The following is a 19,686-nucleotide window of genomic DNA, read 5'->3' as shown; positions in this document are numbered from 1 at the left end:
AGAGAGAGAGAGAGAGAGAGAGAGAGAGAGAGAGAGAGAGAGAGAGAAGAAGGCTGATGTCGAGCGTGTTAACGCGGCGTGGATGCCGCACGGAAGTCGTCGCCGGACGACGGGCGTGAAGAAGAATCCGCGGACGGTTGTTCTTGTTTTTCGTTGGGGTGGTCCGGAGCGGCTAGCCAATTAGACAAGGGATTGTATAATTGGGTAGATAAAGAATCGGTTGGGTATTCTCCCAGGCACCTGCCAGCTGCCGTGCGTAGATGAGGACGAGGCGGGAGAGTCTTCGGGAGAGGAAGAGGAGGAGGAGGAAGAGGAGGATCGAACCGGTCGTCGTTGTTTTCGTCGTCGTTACGTCGCTCTTCCCGTCGTAATCGTCCGAATATTCGCGTATTCCCCCTCCCCGCGCGCGATTCCCCGTTACGAGTTATTTTATCATATTCAGTGTATATTCAGTGTAATAATCGTTCGAATATTGAGTCGCGAACTGAGCAACGTTGGCGCGCCGATTCACGCGGAAGCTGATCGATTCCGTCGCGTCTGCAAACGTGGATGCCGACTCCTTCGATCCAGATATCACGCGTGACGCACCGAGATAAACGTGTTTGTCGTGACTGTAATCACATGGGGAAATAATTACTACAAGTTATGGAGAAGAAAACTATTTTTTTTTTCTATTAAATTCTGCTCTGTAATGTTAACCTCAGTGATGATAACCTCATGCATGTTGCTGCCATCATTTTCGTGTTGGAATATTGAGGAAATATGGTTGGCGCCGAAAATAACTATAATCTTAGTCAGATCAAATACGTACGCACACACATCCTTTACTCTGATAAAAATACGCGTAAATGACAACTGTATAGACGATAATTATGCAAATTTTTGTATATAGAATCAATGTGTATAATTTAATAAATTATTTCGTAGCTATTGCAACTAAAACTAGATAATTAGCAGAATTATATAGAAAATTATAGATAACTATATGTAAAAGAAGAAATTAATATCAACTTAAAGCTAATACACTCAAGTAAGCAGTCATTATTTCACATATAAATAACGACATGCAATTCTGTTGGAAGAATTTTTTTTAAGTATTGAATTTTAGTAATGTTATTATTTTGTTTAAATACTACAATAGTCTCAAAAAACATAATATGATTATTTTGATGTTAATAGTGATAATTCAAAAACATTATTTTCTCAATTCAATATTTTGTGTTTTCCATGAGTGAAAATTATTTTTGATTAATAAAAACAGAACCTTTCTTTGTTGAGTCATGTAAAATATATTCTTGCAAGTAACTTTTTCTCATTTAACGTTACGTAACCTTATTTGTGAAGATTAACATAAAAATATTCTCCAAACATAAATGTTCTTTTCTCAGTGTATAGTTTCAAGTGATTATTCGGCTCTAGTTGCAGTAGCTACAAAACAATTTATTACACACAAGTATACATTGATTCTACAAATAAAATTCGTATAGTCATCATCTAATAGCTACCACCATGTATCTTTCCTCCGAGAATAGGGGAATCCGTTATTGAGTACTGGCAAGCGTCGGTGACAGCTTTTAATCTTATCCGCGTGCTCCTTGCGATTTCGCAAAGTAATCAGCAACGATTTATTTAGGGCGCTCATTGTGACGACTCCGTGTTATCGACAATTAGCTAACGCCGGCGGGGAGTTGTTGCCTTCGTCGTCGCTTTCGTCACACTCTAATTTCGTAAAGCTCTAATTGTGCCACGTGTACGCGCGAACGCGAACGACAGTTGTCCGTTCTAATCGCGTTTGGACCTTCCCGCTCGGCGACAGTGCCGCGATATCATCGAAAGGATGACAACCTCGGGGAAGTGAGCGCCGACAACTAACGTTGTTACAGGCGTGATTCGCGGTGCTTTATCGCGAAATAATAATGAAGTTGCGCCGGGATCCCGCGTCACGTGCCGTGATATGACCAAGCACAGGCGCACATACACACGCATACACACACACACACACAGCCTCATACACGCAGAGTGGTGGATTTTCGCGGCAGGTTCGCCGCGAGAACCCGTTCGACCGCCGCTTTCGTATAATGGCCGTGTATCATTAGACGAAACGCATGGCTTGAGATTATCGGCTGCTGGGAATGATAGTTGGCGCGCGATGGCTTGAAAACCTGTCAACCGCGACGTGGCGCGGCTTGCGTAATGCTGCTCTGGGAAATTGTACTTCCAGATCGAACTGGCCAAGAATCCGCTTAGTCAGTTTCCTTTTATTAGTATAAATACTTCCTTGGAACAATACGCACCTTTCCAAGCGGGAATATCACGTAAGCCCGCGGCTGATCCCGCGGTAACGAGCGGGCGGCGCGCCGCCGGATAATAATTGGCTGATCCCGCGGTAATGAGCGTCGCTTCTCCATGAGCTTCACTTTGTTATTGGCGTTGTATGATTCGCAAATCGAGCGTGATATTGCCCGATTCACATTATCGAGCCTCGCGCGCGCGTGCGAGTTACGCGACACGTGTGCGGAAATTTTTATCCGATGTGAATTCGCCATACAGCTGTGTGATTTCCTGCGATTTATTATTCCGCGTGTGATAATTTTATGCGCGAGTTCAAGTATCCTCAGCATCCATGTTTGGAGCAAATGAGAGAACGAGCGCGAAGGAGCGAGCGAGAGAGAGAGAGAGAGAGAAAGAGAGAGAGAGTTGGAGCGCGAGAAACAGACAGAGAGAGAGAGAGAGAGAGAGAAAGAGAGAGGCGAGAGAAAATGAGTCACACTCGCATGCGGCCCCACGAATAATTTCGAGCGTATTCTATGAGATTCTAAGGGGACCACTTTCACTTTTCCGATCTCTCATTCCTTCTCACGCACGCGATAACCTCAAGCTTCGTTGGGGATTTCAGCGATTCGCGGGGAATATCGGCAGAACGCGCTTATCAAACGATGAATCTGCGAATGCGATTCATTGCTACGAAACTGGAGGCAGCGCCGCCATGACTTTCGTTTTCCTTCTTGATCTAATAATCCGCGAATTTTCTCAAGTCCGCCGAGTTCCCGTCGTTACTTTCGACCGACTCGGCCGGACCTTTGCGCGCCCACAAACGCGCCTTTTGTCCCTGCGTCTTCATCGACATGACGACGGATCAAAAGAATCACCTCGTACACGACGATGGCGTCTCGCGACGAATTCCTCCTCCTAGGAAAAATATTCCGAAACGTCTCGAAATTATCTCTCGCGTGCGCGACCCGCCGAGCAATTATCCGAGTAGCGGCAGCAGCAGCTCTCCAAGCGCCGCGACAAGCGACGTTTTAGTTCGTCGCGTCCCCGGGTTGATTTTAACCCGACGCGTCAACCCCGGCACGAAAATTCCTATCAACAGGTTGTCACACCGACCTGCGGACGGCTCTCCGCGCTCTCCATGAGCGCAATGGGCGAGCGGAGAACCGGAGCAGGAGCTGTTACGCGTCGCGCCGCGCGCCCGCGTGCTGTGTTGTTCATTAACTCTTAGATTTCCAACTCGTGTTTACGCAGATAGCTTCCGAGGAGAAATTCCCAGTGAGCCGTTCCCAACCGCTCCTGGCAAAATTGTCCGATCTAAGTAATTGTGAATGGTACATTGTGCTGCTCCGCGCATGTCGATCGCGCGGAGCAGCGATGACTCCACTTATTAATTATTAACGCGCTAATAAAAAGGATCTCTCTCTCTCTCTCTCTTTCTCTTTTTTTCTTTATTCTAGAAAAGATTTTATTATTATGCGGCTCTTTGCATTGTAAAATCATACTCCTCCTAAAATTTGCTTAAAATGTGCACGTAATAAATTTAACCTTTTCGCTACTAATTTTGTTTTTTAAAGGCACTATTTTTACACTCTCTCTCTCTGATGTATCACTAATCTGTTTATCGCAAATCTCTTCTAATTATTTAATTTTTGTTTTGTCTTCTTTTTATACTTATTTTCTGCAATATTTCCTGCACTTGAAAGGACTATGTCCTAGAGTACACAATAAACGGAGCTCTGTCTGTCTGTCTGTCCTTTTCTTTCTGTCTCTCTTTCAATTAGCTCGACTTATAATTAATATTTACACTCAGACTTTTGGGAGATTGCAGCTGAAACTTGCGCCGAGATCAAATTAACCCGATTTATGAATCTTGAGCTCCGAAGCTCGCTGAGTCTGGCGACCGCTGTCATTTTGATGCGTTTAATGACGTTCTAATGGATACTTTGATTAAGGATGACGTAATGCATAAAATTCCACGATAACGTGAATAATTGTCGACGTAAATGAGATAATACGTGGCGAATCGAGGCGCAGGAAGTTACGGGATACATGGCAAGTGTGTTTGTGAGATAAATCGATTAAAGGTAGAACGCGCGAGGCTGACAAGCTTGAAGCAATTATCGAAGATTTTTCCGCGACTTTTTAATAAATCCAATCGTTTTGTTCCGCCGAGTATTGTGGGCCGGTATGATTTTTACATCCATCCTTAATCGCCATCGGGATTATCGTTTCGGTCACCGTGGCACTTTGCGTGATTAATTAGTCGCTCTCGGGCTCGCCGTTCGCTATTTTGTTTGCGCAAAAAGGATCGTTACACATCTTTATTGTCCTAATGGATTGCCTTCGCGAGCTAAACGCGAGAGAGCGGAATGTCGATAATCGTAACGAACTCGTACTTGTCAATCGCGTATTTAGGTGTCTTTTAATTCGATAAAAGTAATTGTCTCGGCAGAGTTTTATTTCGACCGCGGGGCTTATCGGCCACTTGATAAATTCCGCTACGAGACGAGTGTGTGACGCTATACGGGGAGAGCTACGGGAGGGAGGAGGGGAGAGGACATTCGTTCGTCCGTCTTGTAAGCACGATGACGCAAATCAATTCCACAACGCACAACGGCGGAATATATAAATCCATAAATCATCATTTAAAATTCAAAAGCTCTTAAAAGATCGAACAGGTCCTGAAGAAAAGTCGCGTCTTGTCCCGAAGGACAGGATGTATGCAACGCCTCTACGATTCATTCTCTCCGGTGTCTCGTTGCTTTTCGTAAAATGCCGCTGTTGTGTTCGCGGCGCCGACCGTGCGCAATTTCGCAAGTGACGGCAGTTGTAGTTAAGAATTTACGCGGAATCGATCGAATCGCGAGCGCTCGAGTTGCCGGAAAAATTCGCAACTTTGAAATTAAGAGGACTTGCTGCGCGAAATTGGCGTCTCGTTACTCCGATCGGGGATACTTCAGCAAGTAAAGTTATTAAGTACACGAGAGGAAAAGAAATACCGCGCGGAGCGAGCATATTTGCAGTGAGCCGAGTGAAGGAGAGATTGCCAATTACTTAATTAAAATGTACTTCTATATATCGCCGGACGTACAGACACCGACCTTGACTGGTCGCCTCACTCGCGTCTTCTTCCTCCTCGCGTTCGACTCTCGTAGACGCGCGCGCGCGCGAGTCATTAAGGCCGAAATATTTAAATTGAATTTACGAGATTTGGCCCGGGGCTACTTCGTAGACTACTTCTCGCGAAGGTAAAAGAACCGGACGACGGATCGCGAGCGGTGAAATGTACATATGCGCAGAACGTGGGCCCCAGAACGCGAAATACGCGGTCATCCATCACGAAGCACAGCTCTATAAACGGTATCGAGTGACGAAACGTCGCGATCACGCCGACTCGCGAGCTCTTTCAGAGACACAGAATAAATAAGTAAATAAATATACGTGTACATATATGTGTATATCAATTGATCGCCATTGATACGAGACGGAGGGGGCACGCGGCAATTAATCACTGCTGCGTCAAAAGGTTCGCGAGGAAAAGAGCGCGAGAGCGCTCGCTCGCGCGGAGGGGAAACGAATTTTACACGGTAACGCGTCGGGCACACACCGAGAGAGCCGTGGCTCACCGGTCATTAAGATCAACAACAACGTTGAAAATGTTAATTCCTATTTGAGAATTTAACACGGTGCAGCCTAGTCCCGCGCTTCTAAATTCCCCCTGATGATGATCCCGGACGAGCGTACGATTTATACACCGTGGCCGCGTCACGGCAAATGTACTTCGTCTCGGCTTCTTAAGTATTGCCTAAGTAAATCGACGTCGATTAATCAGAAATGACAGGAGGACTAGCCGGTTGCCCAGCGGGCATAGTTCCTCGACGCTTTCGTAATTAGAGGCGCTAATTTCGCATACCTGCGCGCAGTCCAGGCCGACGTAATTTCTGGATTTATCGCCATTATTTCTCTTGAAGGCGCATCTCGCCCAGGAAAGAGACAAATAGAGGGAGAGGGAGAGGGGAGAGAGAGAGAGAGGCGTGAGATTCCGGTTGTCCGGTTTAATTCAGCGGGACTACTTCGAGCCGTCGCGTCGCATAGCGCCGTTTTGCCGGCGTCGTGCTCGCATTACGGACGGTTAAACACATAACTCGGAATTTCTTTCGGCGGAATTTCCTTCAAATCTGCCTGATATAAGTCGCCGCGCGGCAGTCGTTTAAGTGCATCCTGTCAATTACGACCGCCAATTTTTATTTGGCGCCGTCACGATTTGCATCGAGAGAAATTCTTTAATTGAATCAAGCCCGTTGTGAACGAAACAAGAGAGCGAGAGAGATCTCCTTCGAGTCTCGCGCGCGCGGCCAGATATCTATGCGCAAGCATTCAGTCTGTCAATCAGCGCGCGCTCGTCTCGATTCTCTCTCAGACATTTTGCAATTAAATAAATGAATAAAGCTGAGGAGGCAAAATTTAATTTCAAGTGCAGCCAAACTTGCAGCCGTCACTTTTCTACACGTCACGATCTCATTCGTGGTTTCCCTATTCGTGGTTAGTTCCAAAAGAGATAGAGATATAGAGAGAGAGAAAGAGAGAGAGAGAGAGAGGGGGGGAAATCACCTCCATCGTGAAAAAATACCGCGATTCCCGCGATGCCGAACAACAATCGTAGTCTCGTTCAAAGAGGATCGTTCGTTCTAAAATTTCCTATCAATTATCCGTATCGACTTACTGATTCATTGAACATCTGGTGCGATTTGTATCCGGCCAAACGAGGAGTTGGCAGCATTAACCGCCAACAGGATGAGCCTTTGGTTCGAGCTAATCGCTCATTCCATCGAACGCAATAGTTCGCGGCGAAGACACTAAACGCGCCCGAAGCACAAAAAATACCTCAAAGTTTATCGACCTCCCTGCGCGAATTAACGTCTCGGCGTTGCCCCGCGAGAGGAATTGCAAAATTGCCATGGTGCCTTCTACTGCGAGATGCTAGCGAGAGGGAAGAGAAAAGGGAGAAACGGCGACGCGAGCTAACGAGATCGCGGCGGAAAATGCATCATTACGCGATCCCTGATAACTTATACCTCGATAACGTAAATACTTCCTCTGTTCGTCTGCTCTCCTCGTCTTCTCTAATTGTTCTCGTGTCCCTCGGATTCTCTCATTTGCCTGCCGCGCTAAAGAAACGAAAAGAAAAAAACGATGCGCGGCAGACTATCGTGTTACGTGGACTATGCGCGAACTTGACACCGGCAAGGACGCGTTTCGAAAGGAGGAAATAAAAAAATAGCAGCTCTCCAACCCGTTAAAGGACGCGCCAACTCAGCCGTTGATGCCTCGAGCGAGACCGTCGATCGATTACCGAATAAATCACGATCCACGACAACCGTAAAGCGATCGTTATCCGGCTTGCCGTTGATGTGCCTAGATTATCGGCTCCTTCTGCCTCCGTTAAATAAAAAAAAAACACGCGAGGTTCGAGAATCATAAAATATAAAATTCGAAACGTGATGAATCCGGAATACTGGAGGTACGACGCCACGTTTATCGCCTTCGTCACGTGGCTAACGTTATAGCCGGCCAAACGAGTTTCAAATTCCGAGTACAAAAGGTCGGTATTATATAATGACGTTAAAAAGATTGGCACAATTAACGGGGTCAAGAACTCGGACTCGGAAGCGAATCCTGCTCGCACGAATAATCGCACGAATAATTACGAGCACAGCGCTCGGCAATATTACTTTCATGCAAAAGTTTTGTCATTCTTTCTATTGAATAAATAAATTTTTTATAAAATTTTTTATTAAACAATCAAGTTATATTAAATAAGTAAATTTTCACGTTAGAAGTGCGACTATTAAAAATGAAAACAGAAAATCCTTGTTAAATCTCGAAAAAAGTTGTCTATGTTACCTATTTTATTCGTAAAAATGATTAATCCTTTGAAATTGAACAATTCAATCTTCTATTTCCCGATCAGAAATTTATCCCATAGTTCTGATCAGGCTAATCTCAATCAGTTATCTAGTTTGCATAAGGTGCAAATCAAATTATTAGATTCTAATTATTAATGAAATCTTAATTATTAATAATCGTTATTAATAAGGTTCTGATTACTACGCTGCGTTACATAACTTATCAAGGCCCGATAACATCACCTTGTGTAAATCAGATTAGGATCAACCTCATCAGGATCATGGAATAAATTTCTAATCAAGTTTATTTAATGAACCTTTCCGCATCAATCTAATCCAATATACCATTCTGGTAGAAAGAAAATGGTCGATCTAGCTAAAATTAGAGTTGTGTTTGGCCTCAACCATATCTTTTGGTTGTACCAACACGAAAAAATGCGTAGTAATACGTATATGAGATTATTATCACTAACTTTAAAGTAGAATTTAATTAGAAGAAATGATTTTAAATAGAATTAAATTAGAAGAAATGATTTTCTTGACTATAATTCATAATAACATATTTTTATATGTGTGATTATAGTTATAAACACCAAACATTCTTTTCCCAGCGCAAGCACACATCTCCGAGGAGCATAAACGAAATGAGTTCGATCTGCGCGGTCCGCTCAATCGCTCAATAATCCATCTAATCTCATTTTTGTTCGGTCGAGTCATGAAGTACGATGCGCGATCCGCCAAGCCCGGGGAGATAACGAGTTCTTCCGTCGGACGCGGTAACGAGAGCCATCCTTCGTACCCTTGCCGTGCGAAGGACCCGAATCGCCCTAGATCCCCGGGCGTGGCGTACAACTATCTTGGAAAGGAACCCGTCGTTTTACGTAATAACCTCGGTCGGAACGGAGCGATGCCGGGAAACTGGCTCCGTTCACGTCGCTCTTCGCGTGTTCAGGATCGTTTCTTCGACTCCGGCCGACACGTCATTCCGGTGCGATACCTTCGTCCACCGGCGTCGGAAGACAATTCGCTGCCCTTTCCACGAAGCCAAATACCCGCGCACGATCGTTACCACGCCGGGGCATCACGAATCTCGTGACCGGCGTTATTATTCGGTAATGATGCGCGCGTTATTACGGATGAATGAGACGTTTTAGCGGCATTAGCGCGACCCACCGTGGACGGGCGGGAAACGGGAATTTCGAAAGAAAGCAGGAACTGTATACACACACGGGTCGAAAATAGCGGGATAGGCGCGCCGATTATCCCCGTAGACCTTAGCAGACCGGGACGACTTTGCGCCGCGCTTCTTCTCCATCTTCTCCCGTCGATCGATCGCGCCTGTAAAGGTAAAGACGCTGAGAGACGCGCGGCGGAAGGAGAAAAGAATATTTTAATTTGCGGCCATTGTATGTCCCGATCTCTCCGTGTCCGACGATATGGCAACGATGTTTACGCGATCGCGATTAATATATTAAAATATTCGCGCTCGCGATTCGCAAAAGCGCGTCGACGTGCGAGATACGTCAACGATAAGAGAGCGGACGCGTCTCGCGCCAAGTATTCGCGAGGATATACATCGGGAAGGACAGGCGCTAATGATCGCCGATCGTCGTGTGACGATTGTGCTCGCCGCTGCCTATTCCAATGCTGCTGTGAAAAGAAATATAAAAAGTCCGAGTAAAGAGAGAGAGAAGGGTGGGGGGGAGAGAGAGGTCAGAGAGAAACTAGAAACTAGCGTGCGAAGAACTCTAAGAGAGAGAGAGAGAGAGAGGAGGGAGGCAGCGGCAGGAGCTAGGGGGGCGAAGGAGGATGAAGGAAGAGACAAAACGAAGAAGTGAAGGAGGGAGAGAGCGAGTGAACGAGAGTGTACGCGGAGGGGGGACTTGCACGCGGTACCCGAAGCCAGTCGGTCGGGTATGCCTCGAGGCTAGGCCATGATAGACAAGGTCAGCCTCTCCCCGCTTCGTATATATGCTCGGGCTACTGGCACACGGTGCTCCCTTTTACGTTTATTTATTTATTTATAAATATAGCGCGCGCGGCGCCTGTGCTTGAAACGCGGCTACCTGACCGACCGGTGGAAACGAGAGGGAAACGGACGTCGTCGTGGCAATGGAGATCACCGTGAACCGGATCCCTTTCCCGCGTCGTCGCCTGTTCCGTCAGGACGTTGCCGTAAAAAATGCAAAAGACACGCTAGTCCGAAGTGCGTTTCTGTCGACGCGTCTAGCTCGCCGCGGGGGTATCGCAATTTGCATTTCGGATAAGGAAAATCGGTCCGCCTCGATCGAGACGCGAGTCGCCGAGATCGACGCGCACCGTCTCTCGTTCGCCAACACCGCTGTCCTATTTTCCTCTCCCTCTTTTCTCTCTCTCACTTTGACAGCAAAGTGTCTGTTTTCTTCTTGCAGATATTCGGTAGCAAGGCGGACCTGCAACTGCACACACAGATTCACATGCGCGAGGCGAAGCCGTACAAATGCACGCAGTGCTCGAAGGCGTTCGCCAACTCCTCGTACCTGTCTCAGCACACGAGGATCCACCTGGGCATTAAGCCGTACCGCTGTGAGATCTGCCAGCGGAAGTTCACCCAGCTGAGCCATCTACAGCAGCATATCCGCACGCACACCGGCGACAAGCCGTACAAGTGCCGGCATCAGGGTTGCACGAAGGCGTTCAGCCAATTGAGTAACCTGCAGAGCCACTCGCGGTGCCACCAAACCGACAAACCGTACAAGTGTAATTCCTGCTACAAGTGCTTCTCCGACGAGCCGAGTCTGCTCGAGCACATACCGAAGCACAAGGAGTCGAAGCACCTCAAGACGCACATCTGCCAGTACTGCGGCAAGAGTTACACGCAGGAGACGTATCTAGCCAAGCACATGCAGAAACACGCCGAACGTACCGACAAGAGACCGCCAATCATCGGCACCGGCCTTCGACCGTCGATACACGCGATGACCGCCCACCACCAAGACCATTATTGGCCAAAAGTCAGCCCGGACTCGGTCATCGGCGACTTGCACGACAGGCTGCCACATCATCACGGGGAGTACCACCAGAATCAGAATCCGGAGATGCTGTTACCGGGACACGGGCCGGGCCACCGCGGCGAGTCGATCGAAAACGACTCGAGGCAACAGACGCCGCAACCAGGCGCGAATCATCACCCCAACAGCAGCTCGGCCTTCACGCCGATCTCCTCGATCTCGATCAACTCGATCTCCTCCATGCAACACCCCCTGAATCCCCTCAACCACCTACACTATCCCGGTGGGCATCATCCCGCGTCACGGCCGTATCTCTACGAGGCGTTCAACACGACGCAGAAGTCGTCGCCTACGTCCTCGTCGTCCGGCGTAGCGCCCGGCACCACTAGCAACCAGAACGCTACGTCCTTCCCGAATCAGCTGATCAGCCTCCACCAGATCAGGAATTACGCCCATCAGCCGAACCTTGGCAATCTCGGCAACCTGGGGAATCTGGGGAATCTGAGCAATCTCAGCAATCTCAGTGCCACGATGGAGAGTCACGCGCTGTTGGGTGGTCTCAAGGAGAAGCAGTAACTTCGGCCGGACTTGGAGATTAGCTTAAGAAAGCACACGTTTTCCACTACGCTCCCAGTCCCTTAGTTTCCCCCTTTTCCTTTTTTTTTCTTTTGCTTTCTGTGACGACACGACGCGGTTCACGCTCGCTATTCCCGCCCAACCTTCTCCTTTCCTCTCCTTTCACTCCGCTCGACTCGATCGTCACCCCTACCTACCCCCATGATCTCCTCTTTTACCCGTCTAATTTATTTTCCACAAGGTGACACGCGCGCGCGTGCGCGCACGAGCTTCACAAAAAACGAGACCTCCGAGACTTTTGGCGGTGCTCGCTAGTGTTTAACCTTGTTTCGCGTGTGACGCGCGCGCACGCGTGTGCATACACACACATACACACACACGCACGGGTACGTAAGAGCGACGGGAAGATCTCATCGTGATCTTCTAACGGAGAAATGCGTACGATGGACACCGTCACACTAGAAAATAGGTAAGATATGCGAGGCGGGATCGATCCGTCATATGTACGCTCAAAGATCGAGACAGAATTTCGAGGAAACATACACCTCTCTCCCTTTTCTTCTTTTTTTTTTTTAATGTTGCTCGCCTTCTTTCGTCTTTTCTCCTCCTATAATGTCTTAGCCCCGCATCCGTCAGTAGTTGCTTGAAACTTGTCTCTCGCTTAGAGTTGGAAGCGTTTTTCAGTCGAATGCGTATCGTACCACCCAGCTGAAAAGGATCTAATTCTAAGTTGAGATTTGAGGTTGATTTATCGGACGCGGTGAAGATAAGTATCAAGCAGCGACTGTAAGAAGTACGGTTCTTGGCTACGATTTCGTATTTTGATCGCGCATCAATTGTTTTATTGATGCGCGAGCACGCGCCGGCCAAACTACCAAACAAGGTATTAGTTGTTGCATTCGGGACAGATGTTCAGACTTTGAAACTTTGTTCTTTTAGATCGGTCGCCATGTTGGGATGAAGAAGCCCGTATAACAAGTAAGTGGCCGATCCGCGAAATTTTGTCGGTTCCGGCGCAGCAATAACCACTCGATGTAGCTCATCTCGCGAGTATCTCGATTGGCATTGAAATTGGTGACATGCGATTAACGATGATTTGGAACGCTTAAGCGACTTTCTTCGCACAATGATTCAGAGAATTTAAGCGACTTCTTTCGCTCATTGATTTAGGATGTTTAAGCGATTTCCTTCGCACGACAATTTAGTATGTTTAAGCGACCTCTTTCGCATGCATTATTTAGAATATTTAAGCGACTTCTTGTCGCAGCATTTGACCAAAGCTGGAGTTCAGTTACATTCCGCAGCGTAATAAGACTGACGTTGTTTCCGAGAGCCGCATTGACTCTCCCGACAAGCTATATCCGATGAGATCGGCTTACGAATCAGTACGATCGGACTGCCGACAATCTCATACGGTGATCGCGCAGGCGAGACGCGTTTCGTTATGCCGCAGCTGTGAAAATCCAATTTCTCTAGCCGTACAATCGATTTACCGGACTCTCTCAGATTCCCCACGCTTCTCGGCACGCCGGCGTTCTCGCCGTCGGTCGTGCGTGCCAATTACGAACGAGAAAGTTCCATCAATACGCATTCGCCCCGAAGTAATCCTACGATCTGACGCTAGCCGTTTAGGAGTGACGTCCGAATGATAAAGTGGAGCACGTGGATTAACTTGTATCCCATGTGTGGACGATACACTTTCATAATGTTAGAAAGTATGGTCTTTGCGCGACGATCCCCGGCGATGAGCGAACGAGTGGGCCGATGTGAGGCCGGCTGCGTCCTATGTTTATCGACCAATCGGTCAAAGAGTATGGTAGTCGTGAACGGATATCGAAGTCATTTCTCCCATTGATGAAACAGTATCCGATGATTTCCATCCCTCACGAAGAGATATAATCATGAATCATTACTCCAGAAATTCGCTCGTGACGGTTTCGCGAGGGTCGACGGTCTATAACTTTGCTCGCGAGACGGTTTAGACGCGATGGAATCGTCATGATTAAGAGTCGTTATTGACTAGGCTGACGCAATAATCGTCATGACAGGAGTTTATGTGACGGTACACGGTAAATATTGGTCTTTCATTATTCTCTTGTCTTTGAAAGATAATAAAATATTAAATAATAATAGTATTTAATTAAATAATAAAAGTATTAAATAAAAATATTAATACGTTTTAAAAAAGAGATAAGAATTTTGCGTTGCAGCGGTGACGTCGAACGTTTCGTATATTGTCGTACAATCTTCTTATAATCCAGAACTCGGCATGCATTATACACTCGACCGATTTTCAACTTGATCCGTCTAGCGTTATTTCCCTTATCTCATCGCCCTGTGCGCAACCTGCGAGCTGCTCGAGACTCAGTAGCGTATGACTTGTAAACATATGTTTCTAATAGCTTTTCACTATTAGAAACATGTTTGCAAGTCATACGCTCCTGAATGTCGAGCAAGTTGTGTGCGGGGCGATGAGGTAAAAGGAATAGCGCTAGGCGGAGCAAATCAAAGATCGGTCGAATGTACACTGTATGCCGAGCTCTGGATTATAAGAGGAACTGAAGTGACAACGTACGAGACATTTGACGTCATTACAGCGCAACGCAGAATTCTTATCTTTTTTTTTAAAACGTAAAATTTTTATTATTTTTTTCAAAAAACAAAAAAAAAAGATAGTAAAAGGTCAATATCTTACATCATGTATCGTCACATAGGCTCCTGTCATAACCGATTACTGCGTCAGCCTAGTCAGTAGCGATTCTTAATTATGACGACTCGGCGCGATCAAAATGTGCAACGCGTGTCGAGCTACCGTGCGAGCCTGTCAATGGCTCCATCGTGATAGTTTGATGAGCACTTTAATTTATTGTGTCTAATCCGTTCTGCAACCAGACGTACGTCTCGAACGTGCCTCGCTATATCTCCCGTCATTCAGGTTTTCTTTAATCAGGTTCTACGATTGAGACGTCGAGTGGTATTGTTGCTTTTCGCAAATTCGAAAAATTATCCTAAGTTTAAGTTAATTACGCGCTCCCTCTTTTACGTTCTTGCTTTTTATATTTCTTTTTTACGTATTTTTTTTCGCTTATGTTCCTTATTTTTCCGTACACGAGGATACTTGTCGAAAGAGCACCTCGAGGCTACGTCCCAATGACGATTCATTGGGACGTACTCCTACCTCGGAAGACGCCGCGCACTTCCAACGGATCCGTTTACGAGACCAAATAGATTCCAAAAGCTCACGCTTAAGCGAGAAATTTTAGTCGATTTGATTTTACGATATGTGTGTTGCCTTTGAGGTAGAGGCGAAGTTAAACGAGAAATTCGATTGAGTTGATTTTACATCTTTTTCTTTCGTTTTTTGAGAAACTGCGTGCAGGTATTTCTCTCGATGTAGATTCCAACGAGAAACGCAGATAACTCCCGATGAACCCGTTTTGATTTTCATCGATGCAAAATCGCATTAACTATGTTAACGAATTTAATCGAGAGAGTATATAGCTTGCGAAATTTCCACCGAAATTACATTTCTCGTTACGTTGCGGCTACTCGAGTTTTAATTAATTTCGGATTCTGTTGCGACCCACCAAACAGATCGTCTTGGAAGACAAATAAGTCGAGGGAAATGCACAAAATTTGAATTAGGCGGTGGACTAACGAATAAAAATTAAACGTACGTATGATAGGACGAGATGAATGCAAATGTCGTGTCGTAATGAACCCGAAGCGAACGAATAGACCGAGTGGAAAACATATTGCAGGACGCAATTACATGATGAGAATTGCGCAAAAATACCAGTGATAAAACAAAGCAGAGAGGAAACCAGTGAGAAAGTGCGAAGACTGGCATATAAAGAGATATAATGCAAAACGCGTATAGGAATATATATGTATATATATGTATATATATATATTTATATATGTATATATATGTGTATATATATATATATATATTATATACATATATAAATATATATATACATACATATACATATATATACAAACATACGTATATACGCGAAAACGCAAAGTATAAAAGCATCACGCACACACTTTAAGAGAGCTGCACGGAGACCTCCTTGTACATAGGTGCTACATAAATGAATACAATAAGTATATGCATATATTAATAAGCACATGAGAAAGAGAATATATGCATATACATATATACAAATGCATAAATAAAGAAATAATTATTATCTCACCGGCATCATCGTCATTATCATCTGTGCGTCATTATTATTATTATTATTATTATATTATTTTTATTTAGATTTATTATTATTATTATATTACTATTAGTTAATTAATATTTTGATCGACATTTAATAGGTGTGTAAGGTAAAGAAAAAAAAACATAGACTTTAATAATGAAAATATTCTAAGTACCTTATCTCATATTCTAAGTAATCTTATGTAATCTGTTACGAGTGCGTATGCGCGCAAGGGAGAGAGAAAGAAAAAAGTAGAGAAAGAGAGTAGGGAAGAAAGAAAGAAAGAAGGAGAGAGAGAAAGAGAGAGAGAGAGGGGGGGGATGAAAAATAAACAAGTGTTTATGCGAAATATTGTAGATAATTTGTTGTTACGGCGCCGGACGTGTTCTCCTACGGGATTCTTATCTAATCGTGCTTATAATCGAGTTATGTTGTTTATGTGGGATATATAGAACTTGATCGTTGAGTTTTGTATTTTTTAACCGTATTCTTCTGCTTTTATTTCCGTAACTGTCGACGTAGATTTTATATAGGAAGGGAGGAAAGAGAAAGGGCAAGAAAAACGATTTAATAATCTGTGATTTGTTTCCAGTTCTTGTATAGAGGAGAAAGGGAAAGAGAGAGAGAGAACCACTCCGAATCACGGTGAATTCGGTCGACGAATACGGATCCCGTAGAAGTCACGCGTCCGCGCCTCACCTATGCTCAAGTTGTTTAAAACTATTACGTTGTTATTGTATAAGATGATAATAAGGCAATGAATAAGAGAAGGGGCGAGGGGTAATAAAAGGTATGAAAGAACGTTCGAGGTATATCACTTTTCTTGCTAACCGGATTCCTTTTGCGAAATGACATACGACTCGCCGACTCTGGGCGTCCCAAAAGTGGTGAGACGAGAGGAGAACAGACTAAGAGAAAAAGAAATATAGGCAAACACGTGTACGCGCGACCAAGTACACCGAAAAATTTCATTGTACACGCATACGTACGTTCTGACAGGGTGATAAGGTGAAACGTCTCGTATCGAGTGTATATCCGGCTGATATGTGAGAAATGTGAGGTAATGAATGGAAGGATATCCGTCGTTTCGTTACATTTGGGCACGTAGAGAGAAACGAAAGATTCGTGCGAGAACAAAGGACAAATGATGTGAAACAAGATAGATAAACTACCGACCCCGCGCTTTAAATGTGATTTCTTTTGCCTATCCTTAGTTTCATTGATTATATTATTATTATTATTTTATTATTAATATTATTATTATTATTTCGTTTAATGAACTGTCACGTTAAAATAAAGGCGAAGGAGAGTTTCTCGACATGTGATGCTTAGTTATTTCGTTTCACCGCTTTCTGTCAAATTATGATAGACTCGCTCTGGCCTTTTCCTCCTCTCTCACCAACCCCGTCGCTCCTCTCCCATTGTTCTTAGCGAGCAGGTGTCTCGGCTGCGTGAGATTAGCGAATTGTTAGTTTCTGAAAGATCATGTTTGTGTGCATCGATGCGTTTCAATTAACAGAACAAAAATTTATGAGGGAAATATTGAGCGGCGTTCGACGAAATGTGATGTACGGCTTATTCTCATCGTGCGCGGGATTTGGTGTTTCTACAGAAAATGTCTTATATTAAAGCACTCGAGACGCGCGTTATTGCGACTGGTGAGTAAAGCGGAAACGTCGCGAGTCCGTGCAATTCGCATTGAGTCGCAAGTACACGATTGATGTCATTTCTTTCGCATAAATATCGAATTATTGCAAATCAATTTCTCGCTAAGAGCTGCTCGATGGCACGATAATACGAGATGTAAAGAAAAATAACGTTATCGTTTCCGATACAAATTATTTCATGAAATAATTGATCCTTCTCGGAACCGTCACCGCTAGAGTACATCGTTGCCAGAAAAAATCATATGAAGTCTATCGAGTTCTGTCTCTGACATTTTCTCTCGCGTAATTATGCGTATTACGGGATGAAGTTACGTGCAAGATGAAAATCACTCAGATTCTCCGCGATCGGTCTGTTTGAATCGTATTTTTCGAATCGGTTCCTTACATTGTTCGTTAGGTCTCATCAAGCGCGACTCTTACGTTTGTCTCGCGAGAACGCCCGATACCGAGTCGACGAAATGAGAGGAAGGCGGTTCGACACGCGTCGATGTGAAACGGTGTATATTCTTCTCGGCTGTAACTCTCATTACGCTCTTTTGCGGTAAAAGGATCAAAGCAGGAGAGAGAAGGAAAAAGAGCATTTTCTCACTAACCACCGCCGAGCGCGCGCGCGCGCGCGACTCTCCCTTCCGTGCCTTCGTGCGCCACTTTGTTCCTACTGCTCGCCACCTCGGATCATTTCATCCTCCGCTGACTCTGTCGCAATCCTCCGTCTCGTTTCTTACGTTCGATTACGATATATTTCGCGAGACACTCGAGCGCACTCTCGGTTCTTAGGGCCGAGCTGCAGCGCGAGCACTTCGCGGACAGATGCCGTCCAATTATTCTTTCGTCGATTATATACGAGCGAGGGTGATCGTGTCGTGTCGATTAAAAATCGACTGGAAGCCGATTAAAGGGAATTCCTCGTCTGTCCCGTTGCGCGATACCCTTCTCGTGCCGAAGGGAGAATCAATTTCGGGGCAGGACGCACGATATTTCGCGCGCGGACGGGGCTAGCGCATTAAACAAAAAGAGAGAGAGAGAGAGAGAGAAAGGAGATGACGCAAACAAAAGGGGAAAAGAAACACAATGCTCGTGCGATTCCGAGCGTTCGCGAGAATTGATAATATAAAAACTGATCGACGCTTGTTCTTTGTCACTTATGCGCGATCAGTTCCTTCGAATGACAACGATCTTTTGGGAAACGCGGAGAAGAGGAAAGGCAATAAGATACACACTCTTACAATCGTTAGCAATATTTGGCAAGTAACACCGGGATGGAGGAAGGGGAGCAAGGACAAGCAGGGCGGGAGGGAAAAAAGGAAGGGACAAACGAAGACTTTTGAGACGAGAAGAGGGATGACGAACGAGTCCGATCGATCATTTAATATATGCAAATAAATTTCGCATTCGAAGCAATAATTTACAGTCTACGCGGATCGTCGTGATAGGTGTAATAATACGAAAAAGAAGCCGACGTTTCTTACACCGGAACAAATCGCGTGGCGCGAGGACACTTGTATCATTACGAAATGATTTCAGACTAGGTGCAGATAAGATAGATTGTATACTACCGATCTCTCTTAGCGAAATCGAGAACTGTACGTATGTATATTCTTTTAATTAAACGCGTCTACGATGTATTCACATAGCAACGAGATCCATCAGACTATTCCATTTTGAATAAAAGGCTTCTCGCGCAACCTCACTCTTTATATATCGTTCTCTTTCGGTAATAGCCATTATAACTATGATACTTCAAGTATACAAGTTGTAAATGAATGTTTCTACAACCAGCATACCTTGCGTAACCATTAGTCGTCGAGAAGAAAAGCGAGGAAATATATACGTGTGCATGTGTTTGTGAACGCGCGCGTGTGTGTGTGTGTGTGTGTGTGTGTGCGCGTGAACGTGCTGTAAATGCGTGTGTACTGCATTGGTCTTACGCGCAAGAGAGAAGGAAAAAAATGCGTGCGACGAAGAGAAACACTGATAAGAAGAACACGTGCGCGCGCGCGTGTGTAAGAGAGAGAGAGAGAGAGAGAGAGAGAGAGAGAGAGAGAGAGAGAGAGAGAGA

General features: G+C 45.2%; 1 protein-coding gene across 2 annotated transcripts in view; it reads left to right on the top strand.

The window, feature by feature from the left end:
- The window catches only part of LOC116852146 (zinc finger protein rotund-like), a 148,544-nt gene extending 131,264 nt beyond the window's left edge, over positions 1 to 17,280 (top strand). For both annotated transcript variants that reach the window (XM_032832243.1, XM_032832318.1), the window contains 2 exons: positions 10,592 to 12,215; positions 16,553 to 17,280. In XM_032832243.1, the coding sequence (XP_032688134.1) occupies positions 10,592 to 11,746 (1,155 nt within the window). In that variant the 3' untranslated portion in view covers positions 11,747 to 12,215; positions 16,553 to 17,280. The remainder of the gene's footprint in view (positions 1 to 10,591; positions 12,216 to 16,552) is intronic.
- The last annotated feature ends 2,406 nt before the right edge of the window (positions 17,281 to 19,686 follow it).

Source organism: Odontomachus brunneus, unplaced genomic scaffold (genome assembly GCF_010583005.1).
Source record: "Odontomachus brunneus isolate Ranch 3 - 2012 unplaced genomic scaffold, Obru_v1 Obru_scaffold_001, whole genome shotgun sequence".
Classification (NCBI taxonomy): domain Eukaryota; kingdom Metazoa; phylum Arthropoda; class Insecta; order Hymenoptera; family Formicidae; genus Odontomachus; species Odontomachus brunneus.
This window is presented reverse-complemented; position numbering and strand designations above follow the sequence as displayed.